The sequence below is a fragment of the Cryptotermes secundus genome, unplaced genomic scaffold (genome assembly GCF_002891405.2).
Source record: "Cryptotermes secundus unplaced genomic scaffold, Csec_1.0 scaffold665, whole genome shotgun sequence".
Classification (NCBI taxonomy): domain Eukaryota; kingdom Metazoa; phylum Arthropoda; class Insecta; order Blattodea; family Kalotermitidae; genus Cryptotermes; species Cryptotermes secundus.
Window position 1 is genome coordinate 331,386 of NW_019725011.1, and position 12,195 is coordinate 343,580.

The 12,195-nt window shown below is 37.3% G+C and overlaps 1 protein-coding gene across 1 annotated transcript in view; it reads left to right on the forward strand.

Moving 5' to 3' along the window:
* The window catches only part of LOC111863210 (RNA polymerase II-associated protein 1), a gene marked incomplete in the record, with an annotated part of 62,675 nt that overhangs the window by 26,594 nt on the left and 23,886 nt on the right, over positions 1–12,195 (forward strand). Inside the window, 5 exon segments of the mRNA XM_033750968.1 lie at positions 1,039–1,194; positions 3,249–3,373; positions 3,810–3,917; positions 7,111–7,284; positions 11,146–11,288. Coding sequence (XP_033606859.1) covers positions 1,039–1,194; positions 3,249–3,373; positions 3,810–3,917; positions 7,111–7,284; positions 11,146–11,288 — 706 coding nt within the window.

The following is a 12,195-nucleotide window of genomic DNA, read 5'->3' on the forward strand; positions in this document are numbered from 1 at the left end:
ATAATAATAATAATATATTTATGCTATAAATATTGTGATGAAAATGCTGCTTGCAGTGCATGAAATGTCAGTAATGGGCAACACAGGATTCACTTTTTCACAGTGCACTAAAGTGTGCTACTTATTCCATTTCATATCAGATCCTCCTTTGTAATATTGTAATAGATCATTCACTCACTCCTGTCTATAATGCAAACACAACTTTTTATTTTAAATGCCACTTATAATTACATTAAAATGTCATTTGTTGCTACATGTTTTGGCTTCACAAGGCCATCACCAGGCAACTGTTAATTGGTTGAAATCACTGCACGGCATGGGCTCATGCATCAATATGCAAATTTATTTGCATGCTATTATTATTTGTTGTGATATTTGAGAATGTAAGTTATTTCTACTAATTTTAGAAATTTGACATTTTTCCAAATTATTTAAATATCTGCCCTTCCTTGCTGTCCTTATGACATCTGTGGTTCTGTTATTGTTCTGTATGCATGTCCTGTGTACAATATATGATTTGAATATCCAGAATTACTATTGTTATTTCTGATGATGTGGATGTGTTCTTTATATCTATATTAAAGTTGTTCTTGTCTGACCAGTGTATTTAAGTGGGCAATCTAGTCATTTCAGTATAGGCACAGCAAAAATTACATTAAAGTTCAGCTCTAAATAAATGCATAAGTGAGGTTTCTTTCTTAATTCAGTATAAAAAATTTGAGGCTTCAGCATTTGTAGGATACATGCATGTACTCAACAAAGTGTGTACACACATGCATGTGCACACCATATAAGTCTTGGAATCTAGTCCACGGTTGGTTATTATAGTGTACAATGGGGTACCCANGAAGAAATAAGTTTGGTTTCTTTTGGGTACCCCCTCATATGACCCATTACAGTGTATGTGGTATCAACAGTGATGAAGTTGGCTGTGGAGTGTCATTTTAAACATTTTTATCTTCTGCTAATCTTTATTTTCATACACAGATGTATGCCATGCGGAGGAGTTAGGTAAATATAACTGAGTGTACATTGCAGAGTATACAGCATTTCCTTGACAACCCACATATCCTGGAGTACATTGCTCAGCTGGGAAGCCAGAAGCTTCAGGCAGGTGATAGCTGGTTCACTCGTGTTGAGACTGCAATGTTGGCAGACATGTTGAAGCTCCTCAAGGTTGTCCTACCAGCTACAGTAAGTGTATCTGCAAGAAATCTCCTAAGCTTTGGAATCATGGAAGTGGGCATGTGTTAATCTAAATTTGTGTGTGCAGGTTTTCAGTTACATGAACCAAACCCTTTGGTTCTATATCAGATTGCTGTTCACATGGCTTAGTTTGTTTTAAGTAATTGGTTAAAGCATAATGGTTATTACACTTTTTCATATGTTCAATTCCCAGTTAGTCCATCCATTGCTGTTAATAAGAAATATGTTTGAAATAAAGGAAATGGAGAATATTACATTTCTTTATTTCATACAGAAAGCAAATCTTTGAAACTCCCTACAGACTGGAAAATAACATGACAACTGTTTTGGTCTCTCTCTTGTGAAGCCATTTTAGCCTGTTAATAAATGCTGAATCATTGTAATCTGGCACTTGATATCTTAGAGTAACCTCTATATGAAAACATTTTCTGTTACAGCTGTGGTCACTTGAGAATATTTTATCTTTCTGTGTTGTATATCTAAAAATTTTAAGATTAAAATGTGTGAAACATAAAATTTCTTGTTGTATGTACATGGGTTACTTCAAAAGTCATGGCAACATAATTTTTCCAAAATTTCAAAAGCGCCGTCCAGAATTTCCAAATTTGCTACTGAGAGACAGCAAAGTCTGATTTCTAATAATGCCACTAGATGATGCGGAAGGCCAAGGATAATGAAGCAAGTCCAGCGCGAAGTCAGTGCGATTATAACCTTCGTCGAGAATGAACATTAGCCAGCTGGAATAGCATTGTTACATGAAAATAGCTGTGCTTCATGGCAGAAATGTGACTGAATGTCACTCAGAGCTTATGGAAGCTCTGGGTGATCGTGCTCTACCATACAGAACTGTTGCAAGGTGGCCAGAAGCATTCCAACGTGGAAGAGAAGCAAGTGCCGTCTTGCAATGTATTGGACGCCCTGCATCCATTCGTACTGATGTTTCTCATGCTGTGATCACCCAGTGCATTGAGGAAGTTACTCTTGAAACACTTGGAGACTACTTTGAAGGTTGCTAGTCGTAATGTAAGAATTCAGATTTAACTCACATTGAATTTTTTAATTCTTAATCACAATTGAATTTTTCGAGGATTAAAGAATGAAAAAAAACAGTCATTCTGTAATGTGCAATTTTTCTGACTAAGCCAATCAGAGGGGTATATCATGCCCCCTCATAAGTATATTTTGAACTTTCTTCACTGTAACGTGTTTGCCCAAAAAAATTAGTTGCCATGACTTTTGAAGTAACCCACATATGTGTGTGAAAGTTCATCCCACATATTGAGGGTGTTTGAGAACAAAATGCTGAGAAGGTATTTAGACCTGAGAGAAATAATATATGACTGGAGGCATTTTGTAATGAGCTTCATGATTTGTACTCTTATCTCACATTGTTATATATGATGAGGCATGTAACAAGGATGATATGGGAAACTCATACAACATTTTGGTTGAAAATCACAAGGAAAAGACCATTTTGAAGACCTGTATATGAATATATGGATAATATTAAAATCAGATATAGACCAATAAGGTGTGAGGATGTAGGAAAATTGAACTGGCTTAGATTCAAGTCCAAATATGAGTCTCCATTAACTTTGTGATAAATTTTGAGGTTCTGGATAAACAAGAAGTTCCTTAAACAATTGATCAAGATTCTATAGATAAAGATGATAATATTAGAATATCCAATTAGATCTCTACCCCTTTGGAAGCCTAAACTGTACACTGTCAATAGCAAATGCTTTTAATACTTGTTCATGATTTTCCTGTTTCTTTGCAGATAGTACTTAATAATGAGCCATTGATGCTGTCTTTATAATGCACAACCACCATCTTTGAGCCGATTGTCTAGATAGTGTGGGACCCTCAACATCTCACAACCCTATGGGCCTTCACAGCCTGTTACAGGGATAGCTTTACTTTACTTTTATATATAGAGTATGAATAGCGTTAGTTAGCCAGTTGTCAACTTTGTGGGATAGAAATGATTGTGGAAACCTGAAACATTATGAGTGTAAGAGTTGATATATTTCTCATTCCAGAATTTCCAACATATTGGACTGTTTCACACTATGGCACTTCAGCTTGTTTCTCTGATACCTACAGATGAGAAATTCCTTGCCAAGGAAATTTTCAACCATGCAGTTTTTAACCCTGACTTCATCAGGTGGGTTCTGCGCTGTATCTCAGTACTTAGTTCTTGACTTCATGCTTATAAATCATAAATAATTCACAGTACAGATAAACCTTGTGACAGAATTCATAGGATGCTAGGCTTTTGTGTACTAGGTTTAATCTCACTGGGGTATAGAATTCTCTTTGTATGTAATTCAGTGCTGCAAAATAAAGTCCTGTGGAAAAATGACAATTCAGTACGATTATACATTTCATGAATATTTTCCTGGTGATTATCCAGCTGGATCAAAACATGTAACAAATGTACAAATAAATATTAATACAGTAATCGTGGTTTGTTTATTATGATTTTGTTGTGTTGACCATTGTATGATAATACTATACAGTAATACACAACAGGATGCAAACAATTAAGATGGCAGTGGATTTTAAGAGACTAATATTGCTAAGTTTTTGTGTGTTTGTAGTGACTTTTCTGATGTGGCATGCAGTTTGGAGGCTTTGAAGCTAGCTGACCTGTCATCAAAGCAGGAACAGTCTTCAATACACAAATTACTGGAGAAAGCTACACTCAAGTAAGTTTGCAAGATCTGAGGTTTCTCGCAACAATGAATATGAAAATTATTGTCTTCTGGCATGTGATGCCATATGGTCTGGTAGATAATCACCAGCATTTCAGAGGAACCTGTTGCCTCTACCATTAAAACAGTCTTTAGCTGGGCCACTGTTTCTTGGCTCCATTTTTATACTCTATCCCCATTATATTTTATCTTATATTTCTTTATTTTGACTTTTACTTGTCATTTAATTTTATATTACTATTATTTTATTTTGATCTAACCATGCCTTCCTCTTATGTTTCTTTGCTTGCTTCCCTTAGGCATCTGCTTCTTATTTTTATTTTATTTTGCTTTTATCTGTTTTGTTTTCACTCCTGTTCATCCTCTCTTTCCCACCTTCTTTCCTTCCTACATTTTCCAGCTCACCTTACGTCTCATCTCAGTATATTTGTCACTGTTCAGTGCCACCATCTCTTATTATTCAGCTCCCTGCTTGGTCTCGTACCCTGAAGATGGAGGCAACATGATCTTCCAAGACACTGGTGGCAATCTGCTGCATTACACAGCGTCATATTCTGGAAGTCTGTTGTCTTCAAGCGAGTTAGGTTCTTATTTGTAGCTCTTACTTGTTTGGTACTCTTAGAAAGCTGAGGTGAGATGGCGTCTGTAACTAAACCAAGGACAGAGTGTTCAGGAAGAAAGTTGGCAAATATCATATTTGCCTGCATATGAATGCACCATTTTTCCAGAATGTTTTCCTGTTTCAGTACCAAATGAAGCCTAATGCTTTAAGTGGGCCCTTAGTGATCATGACAGGGCACATTCTCAGGTTGTGGGTGGAGAAGACAGACTCTAGGTATGGAGGGTAGCTGCAAATATATTGCATAACCGCCACAGGCAGCCAACAGGTGATAGTTCTCTAGCTTGGCAGTTGAGCAAAAATTTAATGATACCTAACCATAATAAAATTAGGGTGTTATAAAATGTTACATTACTCCTTGGACTTGGTGGTGAGGTTATGTGAGCCCAGTAAACATGATTTCTGTAAAAGGCAGAAAATATTGTGGCTGTCTGGGCAACAACTAGCATCTGAAGGAAAACTAAAGGTTTCAATTCTTTCTTGTAAAAGACACTTTAAAATGTGATTAATTTGACACGTCAGTCAGGCAGTTTCTTTCTTGTATAAATATATGGATATAACATCTTAGGATATGGTCAGGAAGATTAACTATAGATGGGGTTTGGATTGGTAAATGGATTTATTGAACTCTTACAGAACATAATTACAATTAACTATAGTGCTAACGCTAATTCAGACTCTGCAGTTTACTACAGCATGTATAGAGTCTTCTCAGTCTGCTATATAGTCACCGGTTGTCGCCTGGTAATGGCTTCCAGTGCTGTAGCTTCCTCAGCTTTCGTGTTGACGTCCACACTGGCTGGCAACTGTCTCACAACTAACTTCTATTCTTCTAACTGCCATTTCAAGACTCTCTTGTAAACACAGCTTCTCCTCGTTGTATAGCCTTTGCATGGACTGCATAAAAAACACCTCTCCCAACATTTCTTCTGTTGTTGCATCATGTAGCTGTTGCATGGACCATGCAGAGAACACCATTTCCTATTTACTCTACTGTTGTGTGTTATGAATCTGTTCCCTAGCAACAGGCATGTTTTCAGAGTTGTTACCTAGCAACAGCTGTCTCTGCTGGTTTCACAGTTCTTGCCTTGAGCAGATATGCCACACTGTATAGTCTTCAGTGCTGAGAGTGATAGTAAATAACAAATTAAATAAAGTGAAAAAGGATACAAATTGGTACTTAGCTCAGTCATTTGTGGTATTTATTTTATGAAATTAATTTAGATTTAAAGAGGAGCAGAATATCAGATGTTACACCTACAGTAATTGATCAGTAATTATGATGAGTACATTACAAGTTTCTATGCAGTTTATGCTCCTGAATCAGTAACAAGTGATATCCTGTTAATAGTGTAATTATGTTGAACATACTATTCTTGTATAGGTTTTTTAAGATTGGGTTGAGATTAGTTCTGTCTTGAATGGGCCTGTTATAGCAGCCCCTGGTGATAGATGAGTGTGGAATGGAGCATTGGTGTAGTGTTAATTGGCAAGGGAAAGTCGAAGTTCTCAGAGAACCCCTGTCCCCATTACTTCTTTATCCTCCTCAAATTCCACACGGACTGCCACAGGATTAAATCCAGGCCTCTGCATCCATATGTAACATGTTGTATTATTTATTTCAAGAAATAATATATGGCCCGTCACGGTAGCCGAGTGGTCTAAGGCTTGTACTGTCTTCGCTTGCTTGGAAACCGGGATCGTGGGTTCGAATCCCACTCAGGGCATGGATGTTTAGTTTGTGTGTGTGTACAGGTAGAGGCCTTGCGACGAGCTGATCACCCGCCCAAGGAGTCCTACCGAATGTGTAAGATCTAGAAAAACCAAAGTGAACGGAGAAGTTCATGGAGGTAGGCCTAGGCCCACTGGGGCTGTAGTGCCAAGGAAAAAAAAAAGAATATATGAGTGCTTCAGTGTAATAGTCATCCATATGACAGAAGGTGTGTTAAGAAGCAATCAAATACCTCATACTGACAACCATACTAGATATTCTGGTCTCTGAAGTGTTCCAGAGGTGAATGATCATAATATTGTTTAAAATAATCTTACTTTCAATAAAATTAATACAACATTTACAGTCTACCATAATCAGTGTATTGGTAGCCAGAAGTGAACTTGGCAAGGATGACCACAGCATGCAATTAATGCCTTTGTACACTCTCAGTTCATTTTCTTGAATTGGTGATTTTACAATACTTTGTCATCTGCTGAGAGAGTAAAGTGGCTAGGCTGTTGGGTGGATGACCAGAGTTTAATTCCCAGCTGGGATTGCTATTCACTCTTCATCCAGGCTGACTCTGAAATCCATCTAGTGTCCTATATGACGGGTTCATTACCTATGTGCAAAGTGACTGGGGTGGGTAACTATCTGGTGTCAAGTTTAAGAGTGTGAAACTATACTGCCATCTCCCATTGTGTCTATGTTGTGAATCTTAAGCAGTGGTGCATTGTTACCTTCACCTCTTTGCCAGCCGTAAAGATGCTATAGATTTTGATTAAATATGTTATGATAATTATGAATCATACTAATGTCACACTGTAAATGTGAAGCACTGATCTTGTTTTCAGGATTCCCAACTTATGGCAGTGCTACCAGCTGTCCCTTCACCTGGATTCTGTCACTGAACGTTGTCCTGTTGACATCTCATCACAGACTGCTGGAAAGAATGGGTGTGAACCAGCATTCCCAAATGACTGGGCTTACCTTCCTATTCTGATACTGTACAACCAGGCCCATAGTGGGTAAGTTTCGTTGTGTTATTTATAATGTCTGCATGGAGACTAAAAGCATGACATTGACTGAGATTGATTCTCAATATATTGTAATGTGACTCCTAAGAGTCAGAATTTTGGAGTCAGAAATGTGACAGAGGCATCCATTGCTCTGCAGTGTTGCTCACTGACAGCCGCCCGCATGTGCACAATATGACCAGTTCGAGACAGTCACAGTCAATCCCCGACTGGCACCTACAAACACAACAGGAGAAGAACTGTTGTGGGGCAGGGTTTTCTAATCAGTTTGCAGCAAAGCAATATATAGAGAGCCGATTGGTTGACAAAGGTATCACTGTTATCAGAACCTGAAGCCTAGTGATGTGTCTGCAATGACAAAGCCAACAAGGAAGAGTGATAAAAACTTTTCTTTTATTTGTTTCATTCTGGTCCATCACACTAACAATTACAAAGACAAAATAACTCCGTCCAGTGTGACTAAGTTTTTACTACATGAAAACTTACCACCCTTACATGTTTCAGTCCTTACGGACCATCTTCAGAGGGAACATCGATACTTATTTGGAAACTACTACACAGTGGGTGTTCTGAGTGCTAAAATACATACACACATAGTGCCTGGAATGCACAATATACACAAAATACAATATTAAAGTTTTTAAAGTTTTCAAACTTTGTTGTTTAAGTTAAAATTTATAAACTAAATAGGTTTGTGTCCTTTTCTCCTATCATCTTTCTTGATGGAGGCTGTCTATCTTGAGAAGGAGATTCTTGGTATCATCCTGTATTTGTTCATGGTGTGCTGTGTTGTGATAAAAACAGATTATGAAACACTAGAACATACTTGTATACTGTGTAATTATTTGTAAATAAGACAGTTCTGTGTCCTACTTATGAAGCTGAGCCCTTCTTGAGGAGAAGCCAAATCTGCAGCNCGACTTTTTCACAATCACAGCAGCTTTCCTGGTATATTAAAGTTTTTAAAGTTTTCAAACTTTGTTGTTTAAGTTAAAATTTATAAACTAAATAGGTTTGTGTCCTTTTCTCCTATCATCTTTCTTGATGGAGGCTGTCTATCTTGAGAAGGAGATTCTTGGTATCATCCTGTATTTGTTCATGGTGTGCTGTGTTGTGATAAAAACAGATTATGAAACACTAGAACATACTTGTATACTGTGTAATTATTTGTAAATAAGACAGTTCTGTGTCCTACTTATGAAGCTGAGCCCTTCTTGAGGAGAAGCCAAATCTGCAGCTACTCAAGAATTTCCTAGCATTTTATGGACCTCGAAGGTTCATTACCATGTTCACAATAGCCCCCCCCACTGGTCCCTATCCTGATTCAGATCAATCCAGTCCATCCCATCCTATCTCTCTAAGATCCATTTTAGTATTGTCCACCCACCTACACCTTGGTCTTCCCAATGTCTCTTTCCTTCTGGCTTTCCCACCAATATCCTATATAGATTCCTCTTCTCCCCCATTCATGCTACATGCCCTGCCTGCCTCATCCTCCTTGTAAATCTAATTATGAATCCAACCCCTGTGTCTAGTCATTGTCATCAGGCTATTTCTGAACTACACATGTTTAAAACCCAGAAGATATAGTCACTGCTGTTAGAGCCCAATTTCCAGCATTGTAGTCCTGTGTGGGGAGGCTGTTCTGTGTAATGTCTACAGATTTGACAAACTGTGCATGTAGGATGGCTCTGCTTATTGCCTGCTTCTTGCTTGGCTTAACCCTTGAACCTGAAGGTCGAGGTGAGATGTTCCTCTGAAATATCAGGCTTTCTCTAAACTGCATGACATTACAGCCCAGAAGAATGTACTCTGCATAATCAATACAATGAAAATCTCAAATCCAATATTTATACTTGATGGTGATTTACAGAGGCATATACATTTTATAATACATTTTATACATTATACATTTAATATGTATTTGTACATTTGAATGTATTTTACTTTTTTGTGATAAACATGGATAGGGCTGATCATATGTCATTGCAATGACATGAAGACATATCTAGCATACTTAGGCTGGTACTTGTAATAGTTTATACATAAACACATAATAAAAAGTTACATATATTTATTTACACTTCTGATTGTGTTCAATCCTTATCAGGTGCTTTTAAAAACTGATTATTCAGTTTTTATTGTTAGGAGATTTTTAAAAGGTGCTTGTTGGCGTTGTGTAAGATACTACGCCATCACTCAGAGAATCCTGTGTTTAATCTCCACTCACCTCGGCCCAGATTATTCTCAGCAAAGACTGAAACAGAAGCTTAGACTTTGGAAATAATGAAGAATACCATGCTCACAGTTTGGTTCAGAATCCATATCAAGTTAAGACCATCTGCTGGCTAAAATTCTTGCACAATTTTGGCCATCATTTATAGTGCAGGATCAGCTTCATGGATGCTGCTACCTTAGAAAGTATATTCTTTTGCTTGGGCTTACTAGATTGTTTACCTTATCTGTTTTATGGTATTCTGAAGAACACTAGTGAACAAAGTCCAGAAACACAGCCCAAGTGTCCTACACCATTGTCAGAACCCTTTAGAATCTACTTGGATTTATTTACCTTACCTGGTGGATAGAGTGTAGAGAAGTTGGTAATTATATACCTGGAGGCATTTGATCCATATTATTTTTCTGTGTAATCTCTTCACAGATATGATTAGATTTAAAATGGATGGGCATATTAAATATACCTTGCCCCATGTCTACCTTCAATATGTGAATATGAGTTACATAATTTTAAAAGTGTTGCATGCAGGATAATTTTGTTTCCAATAACTTCATTTAAGACATCCTTCCTGGCTGATACTTAATTTTCGCAAAGAGTCTTGTCTGCATTTTGATTTAAAAGAGTAGGAGATTGTGTATTTGTGATAGCAAAATTTAGACCATTGAAGGTCAAACTTCTGGTCTTCACAAATATAAATCACTGCGTCCAATGTGACCTGTAAGTTTTTTACTACATGAAAACTTAACACCCTTACATGTTTCGGTCTCTGTGGACCATCTTCAGAGGGCAAACATCACTACAAATAGGAAACCACCATCACATAAGTTGTTTAGACGTAAAGTACGTACACTTATATGCTACAATGCATAGTACACAAAATAGAACATTTCACAAACAGCAGTTTCCTGGGAATGTAAAGTTTTTAAAAAATGATATAAAATTTCTTGATGCTAATTAAAAATAATTTTTTTTTATTGTCAGTAATTAAAGTTCGTAAACCATTCAGGCTCGTGTTCGTCCTCCCATCGTCCCTCTTGTATGGGGCAGATATTGTGCCACCTGGCTATCTTGATGTGGAGGTTCTTTATATCGTCCAGGGTTTGCTCGTGGCTGCTGTGCTGTTTTCACTGTTCCTGTTTTTAAAAACTTTACATTCAGTGTATAATGAATATTCTATGAAAGTTTCATTTATATCCCATAATAACTGGCTCTTCTGAAACAAATTTGTCACCACAAAGCTGAAATTTAAATTCCCAAACAGGAAATCCTCCCACAGCACAGCAGTAACTAGGGATTAAAATGCCGCCACACTGAAGAGTTAAATTGATACTGAATTTCACCGGATTGAAAGAGACTGTGTAGGATTTCAGCAAAGTGGTAATGACATTTCTGTTTTGCCTTGACAGCTGTGTTAGATCAATGTGTCCTAAAATCTAATTAGCATGACTAGTTTGGAATTACGTTTCCTGTACCAAATTTCAATCTTATCTGAGTTTTCACATCAATCAAAAGATACACTTAATATAGTTTATAGCACACAGTATTTTACAAGCTTGTATAAAAATATTGACAAGTACAGGCAGCTTCTGAGACTTGGGTGGAAACATATTTTGCAGGAAAGGGGACAGCAGTGATAATGCTGGGTCTGTTGTCAGTTCACTGCAATGGCTGCTGATAATGGAGTGTTTGCGACCACAGATGATGGCAACCATCAGTGTTACTGCCAGATTCTGTCGCCTTTCGACTGTATTTTTAGCAGGTGAGAGAGCAGCCTAAGAGTTGTTGGTCATCTTTCTGTGTGACCTTGTTGTTCAGCCTAGGCAGTAGCATTTTCCCCTGAGAACCCTCCCATGAAAATGTACAGAAAGCATGGATTCTAGACCTAAACACATGGAGGTAAGTGGTCATCATCTCGTTCAGATTGCAGTGCTCTTGAGACATGAGTCTGGGGAAAGAGTATTGAAAAGAAAGATAGCCTGAAACTTTGGCTGTGATGGTAATGCTAACCTTAGTGTGTAGAGAAATGTAAGTTTTCTTCTTTGCTCTTTCCCGTCACAGACCTAATAGAGAGCACCCAAAAATGTTACAAAATTTACTTCTTACTCTGAACACAGGTATATGTTAGCTATAGCTGTTAAGATGATGTGAAGATATTGTGTTAATATTTTTGGATGTGACACAGATCCTTATTCCCAGGCTTTCTTTTTTCATTACGGTTTTGTAATTTAAATGTTATTCCTTTTTTAAAGTTTTAGCTGTTATAAAGGGGCATTCAACAGGAAAGTAACCATGTCCCATGTGAAGAAAAGAAATGAGGTTTCCTTATAGCACTTGATGATTATTCATTTGGTTACGAAATCCCATTGTCACAAAAGTGTGCTCTTGTTCCCTATTCTGACCTGTCTGAATCTTCACAACCCATTTTTTTAAGACCCATATTAAATATTATCCTTCCATTTATTCTTAAATTTCCCAAGTATCTTCTCCATTGAGATCTTTTCATCTGAATTTACCCCTTGTGTGCTATGTGCCTCACCCATATCAAAATTTGATTTACTTTATTTACTTGCAAAATTTGTGCAGCCCATTTTTGCACAATGGAGCTGGGATAGCTGAGTCATCATAACAATCAACCAAGGAAACAGTGATGAATTTCCAGTAGGGCA